The sequence below is a fragment of the Mastigoproctus giganteus genome, chromosome 1 (genome assembly GCF_048544385.1).
Source record: "Mastigoproctus giganteus isolate SK-2022 chromosome 1, ASM4854438v1, whole genome shotgun sequence".
Lineage (NCBI taxonomy): Eukaryota > Metazoa > Arthropoda > Arachnida > Uropygi > Thelyphonidae > Mastigoproctus > Mastigoproctus giganteus.
This window is the reverse complement of record NC_143575.1, coordinates 222,820,422-222,845,213: the sequence shown is the minus strand read 5'-3', so window position 1 is coordinate 222,845,213 and position 24,792 is coordinate 222,820,422. Positions and strand designations below refer to the sequence as shown.

Here is a 24,792-nt window from a genome sequence, read left to right as displayed (position 1 = left end):
AAAAACTAAGAGCATTAATACAAATATACACCAAGGCTTTCAGAGAGATGTGCCCCTTTATCAACTTAGACAAGAAGGTATGCCACACATCATTAAATCCTGCTGAGGTGTAACATACATGCATGTTTAATTTTTCTTAATTTTCAAGATATTTTTAAAATAGGACTGACTTAATTATCAATTTTTATTAAACTATTTTCTATTATGTATAGAAATCAAGAAACTTAAATAATATATAAGAAATTTCTAGAATATTCCAGAAAGGTATAGAAGACCCTTGAATATGGTGGATTCCTGAATGTGATAGAACATTGTAGATGATTTTAAAATATTCTAGAAAGTGGGAGTATTGTTTCAATATTATAGAAGATTGTAGATGATTACAGAGTGTTTTTTGCAATAATATAAATTTAGGAGTAAGAGCTGTAATATATAAAATCCAACATCTATCATTCAGGAAGTGTTTGGTGTAAGTTTTGTATGTTTTGTATGTGCAAGAAATAGATACTAAGTGCTGAAAAAAGAAGTGCTATTATAACTCTGTATAAAGAAAGTTATTCCACGAGAAGTATTGGCAAAAACTAGGTGTTTAGTTTAAAGGAATACAAGCTACCATTCGATAGTTCCAGGAGTCCGGCAGTTTAAAGGACAAGTAACGATCAGGACGACCACACATAACAATGGAAGCACAAGATAAGGCCATAACGCTGATTTCCGAATGCAGTTGATGACTTACTGCAACTAAAATCCAAGCTGAGTTTAATAGGAATAGATTCCCATGTCTATATCCACTGTAAAACTGTCTTAAACAGTCAGGACTTCATGGTTGTATAGCAAATCTGAAAGTTTGAAAACCCTTATTAAAACTAGAAAATCGAAAGAAACAATTGGCTTGAGCTTGCAGATTATGGTGTGGCCATCCCAGTTGCCTGACTTAAACCCAATAGATCTTTTATGGGATCTAGAGATAGTTAAGTCCATGAAGTTTGCCCATCTTCACAAAATTTATGGGGAACCTTGAGATCACTTGGAATAATGTTAGTCAAGACACTATTATAAAATTAATTGCCAGAATGCCATATCTGTGTAGAGCAGAGATAAAACCTCTTGGAGGATATTTTGATGAAAAATCAATATGGTTATTAATATTAATTATCTGAATATGTTTTTTACTGTAAATTTTTCACTGCTTAATAAAAAATCTTGAAATGCTTTGTAGTGTGTTGTTTTTTTTCTATTAAACCTTACATTGTCATACCTAATTTCGAAAAAAATTAACAAGAACTGTCATACACTGCAATTCCCAACTTTTAGGTAAGAGCATATACACTGGTGTTCAAAGAAAGTGCATCACCTAGGAATTTCACATTTCTAACCCTTTTTTGCGATGGTATTTTACATTAATGACTATCATCACAAATAGAAGTATAAACAAAAGATATTTATTAATAGTTAAGGCAAAGCTAAGTAATATTTGACAGTTACTCTCAAAATATTCCAAAATGAGCATTTGCAACCTTTATACAACAGTTTTGGTAAACACTACAATTATGACTGAAATGTTATCAGAAGCCCTCAATTTGCTTAAGGTTATCATATTAAATGGGAAAACAAAATGAAAAGTTTACCAGGTGCAAACCAATATTTAGTTGAACCGCCTCTGGCCCTGACAGCAGCACACCATTGAGGTATTGACAAGATCAATTTCTGAAGATAATCAACTGATAGTTGGTGGTTTCAAACACGAATTATGGCTTCCTGAAGTTCACAAAGGGTCTTTGGTTTCTCTCTGGCAACTGCAGATTCCACACGATGCCAACGGTTCTCTATAGGATTCAGGTCCAGGCTGTTTCCTGGCCAGCTAACAGTTGTAATGGACCGTTCTTCCAACCATTTTTCACTTGTAACAAATGTAAACACATTACTGTCAAACCTCTAATGCAGAATAAAGCTAAAGTAACTACAGAAGTGCCTACTTACACTTTTTGCCCAATGACAAGTCCTGAAAGGTGCAGTTACTTGGCAGGTTGAAATGGTCTCTAATGGTTGGCAGCAATTTGCCTTCCAATATAGCCAGGTATCCATTGGCATTTACGGAACCTTTTATAAACTGCAGGTGATACAAAATGCACCCCCATATCATTTGGTTGGTAGGCAATTTCATTGTAAACACCATACAGTCTGGATGGTATTCTCCATCACATCTACAGCGAATTGTTTGTCTCCAATTTGATTCAGAGCCATGCAGGTTGAATTTATTCTTATCCGAGAAAATAACTGACTTTACAACTGATGAAGAAGCTTTATGGTTTTTAAGCCATAAGCATTTCAAAATGTGGTCCTGTTTTGGTGTAGAGACTTTTTCGCATCTGGTTCCTTTTTTCCTCTCAGCAGAACCAGTAGTCTATGAGTTTGGAAAGAAATCTACTCACTGTCGACTGATTACAAGACACTCTATAAGCAATATGAATGACGAGAAGAACATCCTTCCTCAAGTAAAGCAACAATAGCACTCTTTCTTCATGAAGTCAATTGTACGTAACTCGCCATCCTGACACAAGCAAGGAATGACTGCAACACTTGCAGAGCCTGCTTATATAGCTGAAAGTAACAGCTGATGCAATATTACATCATCACCTATGTGTGTCAATCTTATCTGATGAAATCTGTAAGAAATATTGCCATATACTTACGTTATTCAGATGACAATTACAATTTTAAGGGATGATGCACTTTCTTTGAACACCTGTGTGTGTGTGTGTGTGTGTGTGTGTGTGTGTGTGTGTGTGTGTGTGTGTGTGTGTGTGTGTGTGTGTGTGTGTACAGTATATATATATATATATATATATATATATATATATATATATATACTGTGTTTCAGACCTGTGTACATTTGGGAACATGAGGAAAAGGGATTTGTTAAGTAAATACTTGAATTAATATGTAATTTAAGGGAGAAGGCATTTGGAAGAACCTAATAAGTCATAACTGTTCCTTTCAAATGATTACTGCCCTCTTCCCATTTGATTTTGCAGTCTTAAAAATATACTGTTTATAACTCATTCATTATCTCTTTACCCTGTCTTCTCCAAATAAACCATTTTTCTCTCTCTATCCTGTCTTCCATAACTATTGTCTGAGTTTGGTGTTGGTGGGATTTTTTTTTATTTAGCTGGGTGTGTCTGTAGGGATCATTTTATTCCAGAAGAGTAATCCTAACTTAAATGATAATGACTATTTTAGGTACGAGTGTAGTTTGAATATTGTGTATTTTCTGAATTTTATTTGACACACTGCGTGACCACATAAGAAGTTCTTTACCTTAGGATATCTTGCTTTGTGACTAGTCTCGTTGCTGTGGGTGTTTTATTTTTAACCAGGTGTCTCTGAGTTTATTTCAAAAGTCTGTTTCATTTGATTGACCCTTATACTTTTACACCATATGAATGAAACAGATATTAAAATATAGTTTATTGCATTTCACAATGAAATTTGTATTAATAGTAGTAGTGGCAAATGATGCAAGAAAGCAAGCTTATACAGTATCAGTGAAAAAAAAAACCTTCCCATTTCACCTATCTGTCCCCTCCAACAGTTTGTGCAGTTCTTCCTTGAATTTGTAAAGCTATCCATTTCCACAACATCAGATGGAACTTTGTTTCAGAAATCAACCACCACTTGGCTAAAGGCAAACTTCTGCACATCTATTCTGCATCCATCGTTGCTCAATTTGAATTTATACTTGCTCATATCAGAGCAAGAATCTCGTCAGCATTGAGCTTGCTCAATGCATTTAAAGCCCTAAACACCTCATTCAGATCACATTGCAGGTGCCTTGTCATCATACAGTGCTGCAAATTGCAGCACTGTATGATGTTTATTACGTATACGTATTAATTACTACTTATTATTTTAATATGGAAGAAATGTGGAAGACTATTCAGAGCCCAAAGTCTTCTTTGGTATTTATTTTAAAGCATTTAAATTTTTTAATCTAAGGCTCATAAGAAACTTTTGTCATTATATTTTACTAATTGTGGTTTAAGTGACTATTATAAATAATACCTTTTCTGTATTGTAGTAATTAGTATATAGCAACTCTCATCTATACGTCATTTTTCCTTAGTAGTGGGAACTGAGTGGCTGTAGATCATTTTACCACACTTACAATAAACTGAGGAGTGCAAGGTTTCATTTTTAAAAAAAAATTTAGTTTTAATACTTGTTCACTGTCTCTTTATCTTTCTTTTCTTTCCTAAATTAATCATTTTTATGTCTTTTTATCCTGTCTTCCATAACTCTTGTCTGGGTTTGGTTGTTGTTGTTAATGGGGTTTTAAGTGCAGTGGCTACTTAGGCCATATGGGTTTGGTGTTGGTCATGTCAGTTGGTGGGATTTTTGTTTCTTTAGCTGGTTGTGACTGTAGAGACCATTTATTGGTCTTGAAGTTGATTTGGGATTTTCAGATGGCCTTTTTGTTACTTAAACAACCTGAATCCTAAGTTTATTGTGGACATAATGTGACATAGTATCTTCTCATTTCAGGATTCATCAAGATTTTTGATGGTTTGTGAAGTTATGTATAACAACTGTTGCTACCTGCTTTTGAGATTTACTGAACTTTTGGTACAGTGAATGGCTAATAAAGAAACAATAGAGGACTTATTATTTCATAATGGACACAGAGGCAAAGTGAGAGCGAGCTGTTTTGTGTTCAAAACTTGTTAATATTATAATCACAAACAAAGTAGGATCAAGTGAGGCGATCTTTAGCTTTATTTAACTTGTGCAAAAGAATGAATTGCAAAACAAGCAAATACATTGCAGCAGGAAATCGTGTTACTGGAAAGAAAATAATAAGATGTGGTCACTTTCTAAACTTGCAGTTTGCATACAAGGAAATAGTAATTGTCTTGAAAAAGAAAAGCAACTCAAGAAAGAAGCTGCTAAGAAAGTAATGGAATTGGAGAAATTTAAGGCAACTGAATTAGAAAATGCATAAAGGATAGTGAAAAATGGAAGAAATTGCAGTTCTTGAAACTGAGTGAAAGATGCAAAGAAAGAAGTCAGGCATGTGACTCCAACTTTTGGATGAGGCTAATAGTGCTAAAAAGCAGAACTGTGAAGAAGAAGGATTTTCGAAGGAGGTAAATTAGTGCAAGCTGTGATAGATGAAGTTCTGAAACCAAGCAAAGAAACCAATGAAAAGAAAATGGATGATGCATTACAAAAGCACCAAAGAAAAGGGAAGGAAGACAGTGTAATATACTATTTCCCTGAGGAACAAAATTTAGATCCATAAGAAATTAATTATTTGGTGTAATTATTTACATATGTAACTAAACAGCTTTGTATTATCTAATTAATGAAAAATTAAAAACCATGGCTGTATCCCATTCAGGCAAAATTCGATGTTTATGAAATTGTCAACTTTGATGTATGTGTTATGTTTTTAGCATGAAGTTAAGAGAACTGAATTCTGATCAGCCAACCTTTAGTAGGGGTTTTCTGTTTAAAAAAAAAAAAAAAAAAAAAAAAAAAAAAATCTATTTTTTTTCCATTCCTAAATTTTTATTCAGATATTTGGAAACCCTGCTTAAAAAATAAAAGTTTAACATTTTTTATAAATATACATTCTAACATACAGGAGTACCTCTCTGTGAAAATTGAGGTGAATAAAGGATTATAACTCATCTGTACACATGCCCATTGCTGCTGAATTAAAATTAAATGATATCTTGCTTCAAGCCATGGAATGCTACAGCATGTTCCTGAGTGGAATATCTTAATAGGCCTCTGGAAGTGTTTGTGGGCACTACTATAAAAAAAAAAAAAACTAAAAAACAGTTAAAATTTCAATTACAATTACTGTAGCATAGATACAAACAAATCAAAATTTGAAAGCCAGTTAGAAACAGTGTTGGTTTGCTTTTTTGTGATTGAATCTTGATTACTGCTCATCTTGAATGCCATTTGAAGAGTCCTCTATGAAGAATTGATTGAGGGAAAGTTCCTTCAGTGCTTCTTTTCTGTGTACAAGTCTACACTGTAGCTCATGCCGCAAGACTAGCAATGTTGTCTCCTAATGTCTGGGTATCTCTTGAATAATACCTGTCACCATATCGATATCTTTGAAAAACCTCCAAAAGCCTTTTGATTGACAAGGCCTTCTGGATTTCTTTCTGAGTCTTGAATTTTTGAGCTTTCTGCACATATAAAATTGATGAGGTTTTGGAATCATCCTCGTGGGTAGCATAGTTGGTAGGATTGCCATCCTTCCCACAATGGGTGGAAAAGACCTGAGTTTGAATCCTGTCGATGATGGGAGAGATTTTTATGGGTCATTTTCACAACGTGGCTGAGTGAGTTGGTTTCAGGCGAGGGTAGCATGTTTTTTTCCCCCGGAAACTCAGATATTTCATACAGCAAACAGAAAATTTACCTCGGAACACAACTTACAGACAATATACGTGGAGCAACATGGCCTTAGTCATCGATGCTCCTAAAAAAAATCCCAATAACAACAACAGTGTTTGATTCCCATGGGTTGTTGGAATCCATGGGATTCCAACAACTCTGCAGTCTTGTCTAGATGATCCTGCAGTACTTCTTTAACCAGTGCCTCCATTAATTTCCCTGGAACAGAAGTTAAACTAACAGGTCTGTAATTACTTGTGTCACCCATTGATTCTCCTTTGTGAATTGGGGTCACATTTGCACATCTCCAGTCCATGGGTACCTCCCCTGAGTCTAAGGAAGCTCTAATGATTATGGCTAAGGGTTTGCTTACTTCCTTTGCTGCCTCCTTTAATTTAACTGGATAGATCCCATCCACCCCAGGTGTCTTTAAAGAACTAGCACTTTGAACATACTTCAGATTTTTGTGCAGCTCATTTTCATGGTCAGTGGAGCTAAGAAAAGAATACAATCCTGTTGCAGGCTGGCCTTCTCCACTCTGAAAGCATTTAAATATGTCATATAATTTAACTTGAAAGGAAATGCTTTGTTTCACTTTCAAGTTAAATTAGCTTGGGCTTCCATATTTTAATATGAAAGTACAACAAAGTATTGTAAATTCAAAGTTGTTGTCCCTTTGGCAGGCAATCTGTAACTGGTTGCATTTTTTGAATATGGCAGAATATAGTCATGACAGGCATTGTCATCACCTTGTGCATCTATAGGAATACCGAGCTGCAGGCTCGGTATTCCTATAGATGCATAAGGCGATGTTTTTGTGTATCTGCCTGATTTATTTATTTAATCTAGGCAATTTAATGTCAAAAAAATACTGTTTACTTAATTTATATAATTTATAAATGTAAATTATATACAAAACTTGGTCTTAATATATTTTAGTTTCTTGCTAATTGTGTTCAGAAATATTTATGAAAAAATGTTGATTTTATCCTTTCTGTTTCAGATTGGTGAAAAAGGAGATCCAAACTCATTTCTAGTGGAAATTTGTTGGGGTGAAAATTATCCAAATGATGAACCACAGTTTAGTTTAAATACTTTCTACAACAAACACTTGTATGTTAGGTGATTTCTTATAATTTTTACTGTAAATATATGAAATTTAAATTTCTGAAGTACTACAAATGGTTTTAATAAATTTCTTGAATAATGAGAAAAATTATGAATAAATAAAAGAAGACAAAAAATCATAAATAAATAAATTCATTGATGAAAATAAATAAATGTATTGAGACATACTTCACACCATGTTTATTTATATATACAGTAATCCCTTGCTTTTCGCAGTCTCTCACTTTGCAGTTTGAATTATTTGCTGAAGCCCCACCACCCATGCGGGTCTGCTTGGATTCTGTCTTGCACGAGTCATGCGTCTAGTCTGTTTCCTGTGTATACACTATGCTAGCTGTGTATGTGTCATCGTCGGTAAGGCACCGGCACACACTGGTCTTGTCAAATTTTTTCATCAATTGCGAGATTGTCACTGTGATGTTCGCGTTCACGTGTTGTCTTCTACCCTTATCTACTAAAAATGGGACTTAAACGTGACAATTATTTTGTGAAACCAAGAGAAGAAAAAAGTTCTCACACTGGCAGAAAAAGTGGAACTTTTAGATGAGATTAAAGATCTGAAATCTTTTGTGGCCATAGGGAAGATATATGGCATTAACGAGTCTACAGTGCAGTAAATTTATAAAAAGGAGAAGTAAATCTGCAGTTGTTTTGCGGCTAGTGTGCCGAAGAGTGTGAAGATTGTTTCTTGTGTACATGAAAAAGCGTTAAGTAAAATGGAAAGAGCGCTGAGTGTGTGGATGTAAAACAATATAAAAAAGAGATTGTCAATCATTCGAAAATTTTAAGGGAAAAAGCGAAATCTCTTTAACCATTATCACGAAGAACAAGTTGGAGAAGGATCATCTTCTGAAAGTTCTATAAAAACCTTCACTGAAGGATTTTTTGAAGGAAGGTTGCTTTGAAGGATTTAAATGAAGAATTTCTTTAAGAAATTTAAAGGTGATTGATGCAGCTTCTGCTGACCAAGAAGCAGCAGGCAGCAGTTTTCCCTGAAGAATTTTACAAAATAGTAATTGAGGAGAAAGGGTACGTGCCGGAACAAGTCTTTAATGCAGATGAATCTGGGCTTTACTGGAAGAGAATGCTTAACAGGTCCTATGTTACCCAAGAGGAAAAATGGATGTCAGGATTTAAAGCAAGTTAAGATAGGGTGACACTTTTATTTGTGCAAATGCAGCAGGCGATATGATCAAACCTGCTGTGCTTTACCATTCCTGAAACCCGAGAGCTTTAAAGGGAAAAAACAAAAATTAACTCCCTATCTACTGGCAAAATAACAAAAAAGTGCGGGTAACACGAGAATTGTGCTTGGATTGATTGAGAATTGTGCTTTGTACCTGAAGTAAAGAAGTATCTGTGGCTGAAAAATCTTTCGTTCAAAGTTATGCTTATCCTGGACAATGCACCAGGACATCCACAGGAATTGAATCATCTAAATAAAAATATAGAAGTCGTCTTTCTGCCACTTTGAGGTCCTTGAGGTTGTCACAGACATTCTCTCAAATATGCCAGACAAGCTGTACTTGCTACCAGTCTGAAACGCTGATGGAACTGATATTCGGGTGATATTCAAGTCAAGTAGACCCAATTTTGGCGAAGTCCGGATGGTCTTTGACAGCCAAATCCTCTGTTTGCGCCTTTGCGATGGTGGGACTGTTAGTAATACTGGGTATAACCTCCATGCATAAGCACACTATGGGTGACCATCCAGGTATGAAACAATGTAAGCAGGGGTCGAGGTGTAGTGCCCATACCACATGGAGGAATGCCATCCCGCTGTGTTACCAGGCAATACTAGGTGGTAGATGACTCTCATCAACCGGTGCAAAACCACCACTTTGCTTATTGGAGGCTTGAAGTGGTGGAACCCATGTTTAGTCTCCAGAGCCAAGTTCTGGTCAACCATTCCCCATCTCTTCCATCATGCAGTATGACCAAAGACTTTTGAGGTTATGATGAACATCATGACGAGATCCAATCTTCCTTACATTTCGAGGGTACTGCACTAAAATGATGTTTGCAGGCTGGCCACTAGTTAGTACACCAAACCGAACCTATTGGTAATTCATTAGGAGGCTTCTGGATCAGCTAGTGTATAATCTTGCTACCTCTACTCTGCCAGTTAGTGACTGGAGGGACTGTAGTGTGTATGCGGGTGGACATTGTCGATGATACATTATGTCAAGGATCTAGGTATATTCTTACCGTGTGTACGCCATATCCAAAAATTTCATTACTTCATACCGCATGCTCCCCCCCCCCACTTTTTCTTACTATTGAATACACACCATGAATTGTCAAATTAATAGAGTAAGCTTATCTGCGAAAAGATCTAAACCTCCTAAACACTTCCTAGTTCATTTCACAAATATATGTGGTCTCAATTCTAATCTCAATGATGTCCATTTCCACTTGCAGTCTGCCAAACCCCAAGTACTTTTTTTGACAGAATCTCAGTTATCGGTTGATTCAACTACTGCTCATCTCAGTTGCCCAAACTATTTGCTGTATGATTCCTTTCACCTCAAAGGTGGTATTTGTGCATATGTCCATTCCGATATTCCCTGTCAGAGACTTGGTAATATGGAATCTTCTCTTTTCGATCTTCTCTGGCTTAAAATCTCTCTACCTCATTGTGTCAAATTCATCTGTTGTCTCTACCGTTCTCCCAACTCCACTAATCACTTGGAGCTCTTTGACTTCCTCTCTTTGCAACTTGACTTTCTCCAGTCCAACTTTCCTAACAGCGAGGTACTTTTCCTTGGTGATTTTAATGTTCACAACTCCAGCTGGCTTCCGTTTTCTAGTCACACCGACCCAGCTGGTCAAGATGTTGAGGCTTTTGCAATTTCTAATAACCTTGCATAGATTGTTCATTTACCTACAAGAATACCAGATAATCCTAACCATACAGCCAACACGTTTGATATTTTTCTCACAAACAACCCGTCCAGGTACACGGTCGAAGTGAGTGGTCCTTTAGGTACCTCAGATCACAACTTGGCGATTGTCTCTTCTCCAATGGAGCCTTTATCTCATGGCTATTCCCAATGTCGTATTGTTTGGCATTACAAAAATGCAAAATGGGATGACCTGCAAGATTTCTTTGCTTCTTTTCCTAGGTCAGATTACTGTTTCAAAACTTCCGATGTCAACGTTTGCTCAAATCATGTCAGTGAAATTATTCTTGTAGGCATGGAATCCTTTATTCCACACTCCACTTTAAAATCTCATCTTTTATTTAAACCTTGGTTTTCCAATAAATGTGCTAAGGCTTTTCAAGAGAACGCTGCATATTATAATTGGCTTGTTTCCAATTCTTTAGTTTTATTTTTCTGCCTACACCAAAGCTTGCAACAATTGTAAAGCAGTCATCAATCAGTCCAAACTAGATTTTGAACAGGCTAAGAGTAGAAAACTTGCTTCTTGCTCTAATGTTAGCCGAGCATTCTGGTCTCTTGCCAAATCTTTTGGCCGCAACTTTTGCCCATCTATGCTCCCACTTCTGTCAAAACCAGGTGGTTCTGTTGTCACTTCAACCAAGGATAAAGCTGACCTGCTAGCATCCCATTTTTCTTCCAACTCATATATTAATGATCTTGGTAAAACATCTCCCACCATTCCCAACACGCTCCATTCAATGCCTCCTGTGGTCTTCCATCAAAAGGTGTCAGAAAGATTTTGATGAATCTCGATGCTAAGAAAGCTCCAGGTCCCGATGGTATTTCTCCACTTGTTCTCAAAACCTGTACTCCTGAACTTACTCCTGTTCTTTGCTACCTTTTTTTCACTCTCTTATTCCAAAGGTGTTTTCCTTTTGTTTGGAAATTTCCTCATATCCAGCTAGTCCCTAAAAAGAGTGACAAGTCCCTCCAATCCAATTATCGTCCCATTTCAATTACTTCTACTCTTTCTAAAGTAATGGAGAAATCAATTAACTGCCAACTCTTAAACTACCTAGAAACCTTCCGTCTGATCAGTGATCGCCAGTATGGATTCCGTCAGTGTTGATCCACTGGTGATATTCTGGCTTATGTTACCCATTTATGGACAAATTCAATGGAAAAGTTTGGTGAAACACAAACAGTTGCTCTTGACATCTCAAAGGCTTTCGATCGTGTTTGGCATAAAGGTCTTCTAAACAAGCTTCCATCTTATGGTTTGCCAACTGATTTTTGTAATTGGTTATCCAGTTTTCTCTCTGATCGCTCACTGAGGGTGATGGTAGACGGCTCCCTGTCTTCTAACTTCTCTACTAATGCTGGTGTCCCCCGAGGTTAATTTTTTTTCCTCTTGTATATTAATGACCTTCTTCCATTGACTGCAAATCCTATCCTTAGTTTTGCCGATGATAGCACATTGCATTCCACTTTCCAATTTGAGAAACCTTGCCCTGCTCAATCAGCTTCAACTTCTCAAATATCCATTACCAATTCCTTAAATACCGATCTCCAGGTAATTCTCCAGTGGGGCAAAGACAACTTAATTGATTTAAATCTTTCTAAAACTCAGTCTTGTCTTATATCTAGCAAAAAGGATTTTTCTGCTCCTATGCTTATCTTTGGTGACACTCCGGTTTCTAGAAAAAATGATATATCTCTTTTGGGGATTACCCTGACTTCTAATCTCTCTTGGCATAAGCATATTACATATATTGCTTCCTCTGCATCTAAAAAGCCTGATTTTCTCTTTTGCTCTAGGAGTTACTTTTCTTCCAAACAGCTGTTCACTCTGTACAAATCGCAAATCCACCCTACCATGGAATATTGTTCCCACATCTGGGGTGGTGCCCCCAAAACCTCTCTCAGGCTTCTAGATTCCATTCAGTAGAGGGCAGTTAGGTTAATTAATGACTCCTCTCTAACAGAGTCTCTCCACTCTCTGTCTCATAGATGTACTGTTTCTGCTGCATGCCTTTTCTACAGATACTTCCATGGGCACTGTTCTTCTGAATTGGCTTCTATAATTCCTGCTCTCTCTCTTTCAAAACAGTCCAAACACGTGCCACCAACATCCATTTACTGTCCAACTTCAAACTCACAGAACCAACTTTTCATCTTCCTCGTTTATTCATTCAACTGCCATTTTCTGGAACAACTTTCCTTCATATGTATTTCCTGAAAATTTCAGTCTAAGGAAGTTCAAGTCTAATGTCAACAAATATCTTCTTTCGCTTTCTCAACCTCCAACCCAAGCACGGTACTAAGTACTATAGATTCTAATTCCTCTAATGTTTGGGGTTTTCATAAAAAAAAAAAAAAAAAACCTAACAAAACTTCTCTCATTCAACCATTAGATCAAGGTATAATTCAGATGTTCAAAGCTCATTACACAAAATTGTGTTTTTGTCAAATTTTCAATGCAATGGAAGAAAATTCAAATGGAGTTATGCAGAGCTGAAAAAAATTCAATATTGAAGATTGCATTGTCACAGTTAAAAGAAGCACTGAAGGAACTAAAACAGGACTTGGTCAATGCATGCTGGAAAAAGTTATGGCCGGAAGCTGTGAAAAATTCCACGAAAATTCCTTCTGCTGACCAAGAAATACAAAAAATTGTTAACATGCTACATTGCATTGAAGTGGATTCTTCTACGTAGGGAGGTAGAAGAACTCTTACAAGAGCATAATTATGAGTTAGCACAAGAGGATCTTGACGAACTTATACAAAGTTCAACTGATGTAGAAGAAAAAGAAGAGGAAACGAATGTGAACCAATGGACGCTAGAATCTTTTGCAGATCTATTTAAAGACTAGAAATTTAAAGCACAGAGTCTGTGAATTAGATCCTTCAATAGAAGAGTACGAAAATTACTCAAGAATTGGAACAGGCATTCGCGCTGTACACCATGCTGTACAAAGAAATGAAGCGAAAAAAGAAGCAGCTCCCTATAATACTGTTTTTTCGTAAAAAAGATTAATATTTTTCCTTTGTTAACTAATAAGATATGTGTGTTCATATACATAGGATAATTAAAAATTATTTTTCTTTAGTTTTGATTTAAATGCGTTGACAAATTTAATAATAAATCATTTTATTAATTTCTCTTATTTTTATTTTATTAGCATTTACAAGAAGGAAAATATCCCCTAAAAAAGGTGTGGAAGAAATAAGCCACTGAACTTCTATTCAACACTGAACACTGTTCGGTGTACATTCACTTTAAAAATAAAAATGTTTTTATGAGAAGGGGTAACCAGGGAGGGGGCATCAGTTATTTGTGGATTTTTGCTATTTGCAGCAAGTCTTTTTGTTTGTATGTGATGCAGTAAACTCCTGTTATATCATTTGAGCTTATCGAGCTAAAGTCATCATCATCCAAATCTCTTCTATCAATAGAAGTACAGATCACTTCGATATATACAAATCAATTTTTCTGGACTAATAGCCTTTTGTTCATTATTTTCCTCCATACTAGCCTATTTTCTATTAGATCTTTATCAATAACCAGACCTCTCATTCCTCTAATGCTTGCTTCACCATTGATTCACCTTCCTCTTGGCCTACCTTCTGGACTGCCGACTGGGTTAGCCGGGTGGGTAAAGTGCCTGTCTGGCAACCCAAAGGTCACGGGTTTGAATCCCACCTTGGACTTGGATCAGAGTAAATGCAAAAACTTTGGGAGGTGCATTATGGCCACAGAAGCTGATGTGCCAACAACTAACAAAAAAAAAAAAAAAACCTTCTGTACTTCAGCCATTAATTTTTGCTTCAAATATCTGTTCAGCCAATCTTTCCCCTCCCATCCTTTCTGTATGCCCATATTATATGAGAAGTCGTTCGGTAAGCATGCCTACAAATATGCTTGGTATATATAAAAACTATATATATGGTTTTTATCACACTGTTATAATTGTCTAGTTTATTTGCACAGGTCCAACTCAATACAGCATAGTATGAAATAATAGAAGAGGTTTAAGGTAGCCAACCCAAAACATGGATGTTGGAATTGGAGCATTGAGCCATCATGAAATTTTTGACAAAAGAAGGGAATGGAGCAAATATTATTCACAAATGAATGAAAGCTGTATATGATGATGCTTCCCCTTCTGAATACCAGATAAAATTTTGATTTAAGTAGTTTAAACAGGGTCAAGAATCTACAGAAAATGACCTCTGCTTGGGATGACAAATGGAAGTGATCTTGGTCACTTCCATTTGTCATCCCAAGGTCACCAAATTAACCTTTCCTCTTCCTTATTTATCACTTCTACTGTTCTTCTTTCTTCCAATGTAATAAGCAAAAGGAAATTTAGAGACAAAAGTAGATATTCCTCAAATTTCTTTCTTAAAAAATAGAACATGGAATCAGAAGATTGACATTGGCAAGCATTATTTTTATATGTATTTTTAAAACTTTTATTCCCACTCAACATAGAATAAAGATATCAGAATTATTCTTGTCACGGCATATTTTCATATAAATGTAAAAGAGAATTACAAGACAGATGTTCTGTTGTTTCAAATTTTTATTGATGCTATTTAAGGAGAATGAATAAGATATTTAAAAGTTATAGATCCTTCCTTGAAAATCCTTATGGCAGAAGACAGGCAAACATAACCTGAATGATATTTAAAAAAGTTTTGAGTAGATTTGCAATTCCACACTGCTAGTACTCTGTGTGATGCTAACACTACTGTTGATGCTAGAATCTAATTAATGGTTAAAGCTGAAGTAAGCAAAATTCCCTGTACTATAATCAGATTTCTTTCAACCAAACTAGGTTTTCTCCCAGCTACGCAAGAAAAACAAGCAACCAAAAAAAAAAAAAAAAAAAAAAAACACGTGCACACAAGTCCAAAATGTTTATACCATATATTCTGAACATAAAGATGTCCATCTACTGGTGAGTAAACTGTAAACAGATAATTCTGATTCTTCAAACAAAAAAAAGTATTAAAGAAACACAGTCAAAAGGTAAGACTGTATTGGGACAACATGCTACTAAAGGTATATGAGTGGAAGAAAAATCCATTTTCTGACATAATTTAAAAAAAAAAAAAAATTGATCAGAAGGTATGGAAAAACAAAAAGCAAAAAATGGGTAAGTACATTAAATTAATGTTTTTTTTTATTATTTTTTTTTTTATATCTCATCATAAATGAATAAAGAGAACACACATTTTTTTACAAATTTTATAACTCATGCATTTACAATCTAGACAAATGGACTCCATAATTGCAACAAAAGGCTTAAAGTGAATCACTTTTATTTATATATCTAACAATATATAATTGTCAGTTTGTCGTTATTTGTATCATTGGCAATGATATAAATTGGCAGTTTCTCACACTTGTTGGCATAATGGAATTAAGTTTAACCTGAGAATCCCTGGCTTAGTGCTGCCTGAAGGTTTTTGTAAAGTCAGGGTACCTGCATGTACCTTTGCACCTTACAATAAACATCATATTTATCTCATTATACAGTATGTATGGAGTGTATATTTATTTTTTATTTTTCTTTATATATTTATTTTATTTTATATATGGTTATATAAGACATAAAAGAGTGACATTTTCTGTTACACTAGTAAATTGAGGACTGCCTTGTTCTGTGTATTTTATGGCCAGCAAGTTTTCATGTGCCATGAGCAAATGCTATGGGTTTAATACTCACGATAGGAGAAACATGCTTAATCAAGAGTTGTCTTTAACTAGTATTTTTAAATAAATAACATCATCAGAAGATTGAGAGCTTGTTTCTAGATTTCTGATCTTGATTAGCAAAACTGTGAAAATTTGTGAAGAAGCATTGCTATATAGAAGTTACTTTGTATTTTGATAGCTATATAGCCTATAGCAAAAGCTATAGACTGTATAGCAAAAATAAATTGAAATAATAAATGAAAGAAATAAGAATATATTATACAGTCTAAGGTCTTTATAGTGATCCTCTTTTTTTTTAACATCTCAGCATGTTGTAGGTCCTGGCCAATTTCCCATAAACCTAATGCTATTTTATATTTGTCATAATGACCATGAAAGACAAATGAATTCTCTAAGCTCAAAAATTTCCATCACTTTAACTTGCTTTTTATTTATTTATTTTTTTTATCACAATATCCACATTTATAAATGATAGAACACTAATTTATTGAAGCTAATGATGAGCTTCAATTGCCAATTGAAGCAATGAATCATGAATTGCCAATATATATATTTGATATGGAAATTTTATATCAATAAATATCAGATATATGATATTTATTGATGTTGCCCCTATGAAGTAGCTTTGCCAGTTGCTGTTGTTTGTTTGTTATTTGGTTTTTAGGAGCATTAGCAACTAAGGCCATATTGCTCCGGGGATATGCGGTGGTCATTCCCTGACCTTTCCGCATCCTCCGTATTTGGTGGTCACCGGCTCGAACCCCTGTCTAATCAAGAAGCGTGTGCTACGCATTGCTGCTCCTGCCCACCTGGCTATGGAGGCGCCTTGCCAGTTGAGACAAAATTAAGATTTTACAAGCTGTAGATAATGGCATGTCAGTCTTTACATGCAGTGTACGCTTAGGATTGCCAAACTGGCAATCCTGAAAGTATACTTCCCACCTTTCTGAAAGATCAAAAACAGATTGAAATCTTAAAAAAATCTGTTGTGCTGGGTAGGATCTGGATCTTGAAAAGGTAATCTTGGAACAGCTAATGGTGCATGCAAAAAAAAGTTCCTGTAAACAAAAACTTTTTAAAAACTAAGGCTGAATAGTTTGCACATCATATGAGTATTGAAGATTAATCTTGTCATGTCATTCAAAAAAGTGCACAGTGAAGATGCTGCAATCAGCACTAAAACTAAAAAGGAACGAGGGTCATTTAAAAAATGTTTTTTACTGGTCATTCTGTTCATATACCAGAATGACATCTTCAGTGCTGACGATACTTGTTGGTTTTTGTTTTGACATACCAGATTAAATGCATTTAATGATGAAAAATATAGTGTCAGGGAAAAGACAAAACAATGGATTACCATTCTCCTAGCAGCAAACATGTCTGGTATAGAGAAGCTTCTCTTCTAATCATTGGACAGCTTTAACAGATTGAAAGTTTGTCAACTATGTATGGAACAAACCAAAGGCTTGGATATCATCAAAAATCTACAAAGAATGCATCAGAGTTTTAGATCAGAAAAGGAGTGGAGAGAAAAGAAAAAATTAGATTTTTATATATAACTGCACCCCTCATTGCCTGCATGACTTCAGTTATTCAGCCACATGATCAAGGCAGACTCCAGTGCTTAAGAAAGATTATCAAAGAATGCTGTTCAGAACAAAATTATGCTGTCTCTTGAAAGCAAAGTACAGTGCAAAATTGACAGGCTGCAGGCAATATATTTATGTGTTTCAGCATGGGATGAAGTTGAAAAAAAGTGATTGCAAACTGTTTCAAACATGCTGGATTTGTTGCTTTGAATGATGCAACAAATAAAGCTTCACACATGCTTCCTCTGTTAATCACAAAGAAGAGTGATAATAGTTAATAAAATTTTGATGGTGTGCATCATTGCCTAAACTTAGAGGGAAAACATGTTTCCTAGATCTTGTTATAGTAGCTAATGACTGTCATTAACCACCCTGCCAACTTTTGCATCATCTGCAAACTGAGACATTAATCCTGATATATCTTCATCAGTATCGTTGATAAATATTGAAAACAATGGCACACTGAATTCTGATGGGATCCTTCCACTTGTTCAGATTACGAACCTAAGGGGGCATAAATTCAAATTAAGAAAAGACAGATGTAGAATAGATGTGCAGAAATTTGCCTTTAGCCAGCGGGCGGTTAATTGCTGGAACAAACTTCCATCTGTCGTGGAAGTTGATAGGTTGAATAAATTTAGGGAGGAACTGGACAGGCATTTGGAGGGAATGGTGTGATTTTTTTTTTTTTTTTTTTTTTTTTTGGCTGATGCTGCATAAGCTCATACACATGCTTTCTTTCATCACATGCCACTACTACTACTACAACAATGGGCCTAGCACTGAACCCTGGGAAACACCATTAATAATATTAGTCCACAAAGAGCAGTGCCCATTGATAAATTACTCTGTCTTCTTTTAAGGAATTAATCATGGAAACTACTAGGCTTTTCATACCAACTAAGAAATATAGTTAAAGGTTTAGGCCTAAATGGATGTCAGATGAACTAATGAGGCTTGTGACAGATAAGAAAAATGCATGGGATGTATATAAATTAGCTGGTGACACAGAAGCCTATGGCAGATATAAGCTAGTCTGTAATCACGTCACAAAGGAAGTTAAGCAAGCGAAGGCTGATTACGAGAAATCCTTGGCAAAGGATGCAAAGAAAAACGGCGAAGACTTCTTTACTTATGTAAACTCTGAAAGGAAGGGGATGAATCAGATTGGTCCACTTGACATTGGTGGTTCGACTGTTATGATCCTGCTCAGATAGCTGACAAACTGAATGAGTATTTTGCATCTACATTCACACATGAGGAGTTATTAAGGATTGAAAATGCCAGAAGGTTATAAAATTGTAGCAGGGTGCTTAATGATTTTGTAATAACTGAGAGCAAAGTGAAGGAGAAATTGTTGAAGTTAAACATAAGAAAGGCACCTGGGGTGGATGGAATCTATCCAGTTATATTAAAAGAGGTAGCAAAGGAACTGAGCAAACCCTTTTCCATAATTATGAGATCATCCTTGGACTCTGGGGAGGCCCCCCCACAGACTGGAGATGTGCAAATGTATCCACAATTCACAAAGGGATATCGAAGGGTGACACGAGTAATTACAGACCAGTTAGCTTAACTTCTGTTCCGGGTAAAATAATGGAGTCACTGGTTAAAGATGCATTGCAGGATCATCTAGACAAGACTGCAGCAATAATTCAGACACAGCATGGGTTTGTTAAGGGAAAGTCTTGTCTGACAAATTTGATTGGTTATTATGATGTGGTTACAAAGGAACTGGATGCAAAAAATAATTTTGATATCATATACTTGGATTTCAGGAAAGCTTTTGCACTGTTGCGCATGGAAGACTACTGTACAAATTGGAGCAGAATGGTATTAAAGGTAAGTTGCTACAATGGATAAAAGGATGGTTGAGTGGGAGAAGACAGAGGGTGGTAATCAGTGGGCGCTGCTCTTCGTGGACTAATGTTATTAGCAGAGTCCCACTGGGTTCGGTGTTGGGTCCACTGTTGTTTTGTATATTTATCAATGATATTTATGAAAGTATATCAGGCTTAGTGTCAAAGTTTGCAGATGATACAAAGGTTGGCAGGGTTGTTGATGACAGTAATGGCAGTGTGCTACTGCAACAGGATCTAGAAAATTTGGGAAGATGGGCTGAGAAGTGGCAACTGAAGTTTTTTTTTTTTTTTTTTATGAAAATCCCAAACACGAAAGGTATCAAAACCTATAGTACTTAGTACCGTGCATGGGTTGAAGGAGAAGTATGGGGGGAGGGGGATGCCGGAAACTTTGCTCTAGAGACTAAACATGGGTTTCACCACTTCAAGCCTCCAATAAGCAAAGTGGTGGTGTTTCACCGGTTGATGAAAGTCATCTACCACCTACATAACATTGACAAATGCAAAGTACTGCATATGGGTAGAAGTAACCCCAGAGTAAAGTACTAACTGTGTGGTACCACACTATTACCCCACTTAGGGTGGTAGAAAATGAAAAAGACCTGGGAGAAATTGTGCAGTCAGATATGAAGTTTTCTGAACAATGCAGACAGGCTGCAAGAGCAGTTTATGGGGTTTTGTCAATGATATACAGGAATTTTGCTAGCAGGGAAAAGGAGGTGATTGTCCTGTATAAGACAATGGTCGGGCCATTCCTTGAGTACTGCATACAGGTCTGGAGGCCTCATTTTAGGAAGGATGTAGATTTGCTTCAGCGTGTACAGAGAAGGGCAACAAGATTGGTGAAAGAATGAAGGGATCCTCTTACCAAGAGAGGCTTTAGTTCTGCAAATTGCAGCGGCTGGAGACTAGGCACCTGCGGGGTGATCTGATTGAGGTGTATAAGGCCTTGAATGGGTTAAGCACACTGAATTCTGATGGGATTCTTCCACTTATTTAGATTACGAACCTAAGGGGGCATAAATTCAAATTGAGGAAAGACAGAGCTGTAGAATAGATGTGCAGAAATTTGCCTTTAGCCAGCAGGTGGTTAATTGCTGGAACAAAACTTCCGTCTGTCGTTGTGGAAGTTGATATGTTAAATAAATTTAAGGAAGAATTGAACAGACATTTAGAGTAAATGGTTGTGATTTTTTTTTTTTTTTTTTTTTTTTTGGCTGATGCTACATAAGCTCATACGCTTGCTTTCTTGCATCACATGCCGCGATTACTATTACTTAACCATTCCTTTATCCATAGCAGTAACTTGCCCTTAATGCCACATTGCTCCAGTTTGTACAACAGTTTTTTATGTGCAACAGTATCGAAAGCCTTTCTCAAATCCAAGTACAGTAAGATCCCTTGTATCTGCAGGGGATATGTTCCAAGACCTACCGTGGATGGCTGAAACTGCTGATATAAGCGAACACCTGCTGACCCCATATATAACGTGATTTTCTTGTATATACATACGTATAATAAAGTTTAATTGATAAATTAAACACACAGTAAGACATTACCAACATTAAATACGGTAATAATAAAGTGCAGTAGACTCTAGATTTACTGGGATTGGATTAACTGGGACACTTCAAGACTCCAAATTAGAAAAAAAAAAAAAAATCAGCCAGAAATCATAAAATTCAAGTAATAACTGGAATAGGTATAAACAGATATTTTGCAAGTCTTAAATAAGTGACAAGAACCGGCATTATAAGTTGTCATTGGGAGATTAGTGTACCTATTATCTTACCACTCCCACTGTCTTCACACCTACCGCTCAAAAAAAAAAAAAAAAAGGACCAAATGTTTAGTTTGATTTAATGCGTCGCATCAACTGTTGTGTTCTGTCGCACTGCAAAAGGACAAATTTTGTTTATTTATTTAGGCGATGTAAAAAATAAAGGGAAGCTATTCGATTTAAAACCAACATCATAAAAAATAAAGGGAAGGATCCCGTTGGACACGCAAGTAGTACATGTTAAGATTTTTTTCAGTTTTTTTCCTGCAGTTAACTGTGGGTAACTGAATCAGCAGATACAGGGGCACAACTGTATTATGATGTCCGAATTATTTTCTGCATCCAGATGCTTGGTCACTGCATTATAGTAACCTATTAGAGATGTCAGAATTTTTTTTTTTTTTTTTAATAGTAACTTTTTTTTTTGTTTAGAAATTGCAAAAATGAAGGGCAAATGCAAGAGTTGTGCTTTCAAATTAAACAAAAACTTGAAATTATTCAAAAGTTTGAAAACTGTGCATCTGTTAAATTTCTAACGAACCATTATAATGTTGGTGACCAAACCATATGCGACATTCCAAAAAATAAAGGGAAGCTATTCGATTTAAAATCAACATCGTAAAAAATAAAAGGAAGCATCCCATTGGACACGCAAGTAGTACATGTTAAGTTTTTTTTTTTCTTCCCCACAGGTAACTGAATCAGCAGATACAGGGGCACAACTGTATTATGATGTCAATTATTTTCTGCATCCAGCTCCTTGGTCACTGCATTATAGTAACCTATTAGATTGGTTAGACAAGACTGCCCCTTAACAAATCAGTGCTGATTGCAGTATAATTGTATGCTTGTCCAGATTGTTCTGCATTACATCTTTAACCATTATTTTCCCTGGAAGAAACGTTAAGCTAACAGGTCTGTAATTACTCACATCACCTTTTGATCCATCCCCCTTTATGAATTGGGGATACATTCACACATCTCCAGTCCATAGGAACCTCCCCTGAATCCAAGGATGCTCTCATAATTATGGCTGAGAGTTTGATTACCTCTGTTGCTGTCTCCCTTAAAATAATTGGATAGATTCCATCCATCCCCAGGTGCCTTTTTAATGACAATAATGACTATGCTGCTGCAACAGGCTCTAGAAAATTTGGGCAGATGGGCTGAGAAGTGGCAAATGAAGTTTAACATTGATAATTGCAAAATACTGCAAATGGGTAGCAGTAACCCCAGAGTAAGGTACTAACTGTGTGGTACCACACTCAGGTTAGGGTAGAATGAAAAAGACCTGGGGGTAATTGTGCAGTCAGATATGAAGTTTTCTGAGCAGTGCAGACAGGCTGCCAGAACAGCTCATGGGGTTTTGTTAATGATATACAGGAATTTTGCTAGCAGTGATAAGGAGGTAATTTTCCCTTTGTATACAGGTCTGGAGGCCTCATTTTAGAAAGGATGTAGAGCTGATGGAACGAGTACAAAGAATGGCAGTAAGATTGGTGAGGGGAACAAAGGGGTGCTCTTGCTGATAAAGGCTTAAGTTGAGCAAATTGCAGCATCTGGAGACTAGGCACCTGCAAAGGGATCTGATTGAGGTAAGGCTTTGATTGGTTTGAGCAAGCTCAGTGCTGATGGGGTTTCTTCCTCTTGCTCAGACTATGCACATGAGGGGGGCATAAATTCAAATTGAGGAAAGACAGTTGCCAAATATGTGTGTGCAAATTTACCTTTAGCTGGCGAGTGGTTGATTGATGGAACAAACCTCCATCTGTTGTTGTGGAAATTGATAGCTTAAATAAATTCAAGGAAGAACTGGAGTGAATGGATAAGTGAAATGGGAAGTGTGTTGTTTTTTTTTTTTTTTTTTTTTTGGCTGATGCTGTGTAAGCTTCCTTTCTTGCATCATATGCTACTACTAATGCTAATGTATGAGTGACACAATGTTTCTTCTATTCTTACAATGTTTGCATTTGATAACTTAATCAGCTTCAAATTTATTTACAATGCATCTAGCATTAATGTACATGCATATATATATATATGAACATGTTCTTACTTTTAGTACCCTAACACAGCCAATGTATTTATTTGTTCCATGATGACCCATAGCAGGGCCTGAAGTCCTAGCCACCTTGCTTTCCAGGCTGGTGCATGTACCAATAGTAGCAATGCAAGACTCACTTTCACCTTTGCCTGTGGCTCTAGTTAATCTATTAGTCTGTGTATCCCCCCAAGGCCGACCGGGCTAGCCGAGTGGGTAAAGTACCTGCCCGGCAACCCAAAGGTCGCGGGTTCGATTCCCGCCTCGGGCTTGTATCAAAGTACTGCAAAAACCTTGAGAGGTGCAATATGGCCACAGAAGCCGATGCGCCAACAACTACGAAATCAAATCAAATCAAAATCCCCCCAAGCTAGCAGTTTTCCAACCCACCTACCACTGCTTCGATAGCATCAGCAAATATTCTTGCACCCCTTATAATTCAAGCGTATCCCTGTAAAAACAGTCTCTCCTGTTAACAAGCACAGACCATGCTGAGAAAAAATTCTACCCCAGGAGTCTTGCACATTCTCTCCAGAGCCGAATTGATTGACAAGCCTCTCAACATATACTCCCTCTTATCATCTCTGGGCAGAATTGCAGACACTTTCAAATTTAGTTCTAACTTGCAACTTTTTCCCAACCTTGTCCTGTACTTGTTAAGTAAGTCTTCAGATCACTTCTCCTTAATATCATTGGTGCCAATGTGTACAACAATATCACCTTTTGTGTCCTTAAAAGATATCTGCTCTACAATATCATCTACTTTTGCCCCTGGCAAACATACCCTGTTTCTATTCCACCTATCCTTTTTGCATAACATATTTCCTGTTACCCTGACAATAGAGTCACCAACAATAACCACCTCCTCTGGGACCTGTACATTCTATCTTGGAAATTGCTGCTGTGTTGTCTGACGCACAAGTGTGAGCTCTAGTGTTGATCTGGGAAGCTGAGTGGTTGATGCCCCCCATCATTTTAATTCCTTCGAGGGCATCTACCATATTCTTCAAACTCTCAAACGCCTATCAGAACACATTAATGAATGAAGAGGAACTCATTGCAGACATAGTAGAATTTCTAGTGATAAGATGAAACCTACTGTGTTTGAGCAAGTTTTGTTGAAGAATGCCCATCAGGAATTAAACTTGTACATAATTTTTTTTTAATTGCTGTTGTTGTTATTTGGTTTTTAGGAGCATTAGCAACTATGGCCATATTGCTCCCGGGATATGCGGTGGTCATTCCCTGACCTTTCCGTATTTGGTGGTCACGGGCTCGAACCCCCGGTCTAATCAAGAAGCGTGTGCTACGCACTGCCGCTCCTGCCCACGGAGGTGCCTTGCAAATTTTTTTATTTTTTTAAT

The 24,792-nt window shown here is 36.5% G+C and overlaps 1 protein-coding gene across 3 annotated transcripts in view; it reads left to right on the top strand.

Moving 5' to 3' along the window:
- The window catches only part of LOC150091543 (RWD domain-containing protein 4), a 108,832-nt gene that overhangs the window by 39,823 nt on the left and 44,217 nt on the right, over window positions 1-24,792 (top strand). For 2 of the 3 annotated variants that reach the window (XM_090384490.1, XM_090384486.1), the window contains exon 4: window positions 7,421-7,539. In XM_090384490.1, coding sequence (XP_090240616.1) covers window positions 7,421-7,539 — 119 coding nt within the window. The remainder of the gene's footprint in view (window positions 1-7,420; window positions 7,540-24,792) is intronic. The other variant, XM_090384496.1, reaches the window with a different exon arrangement.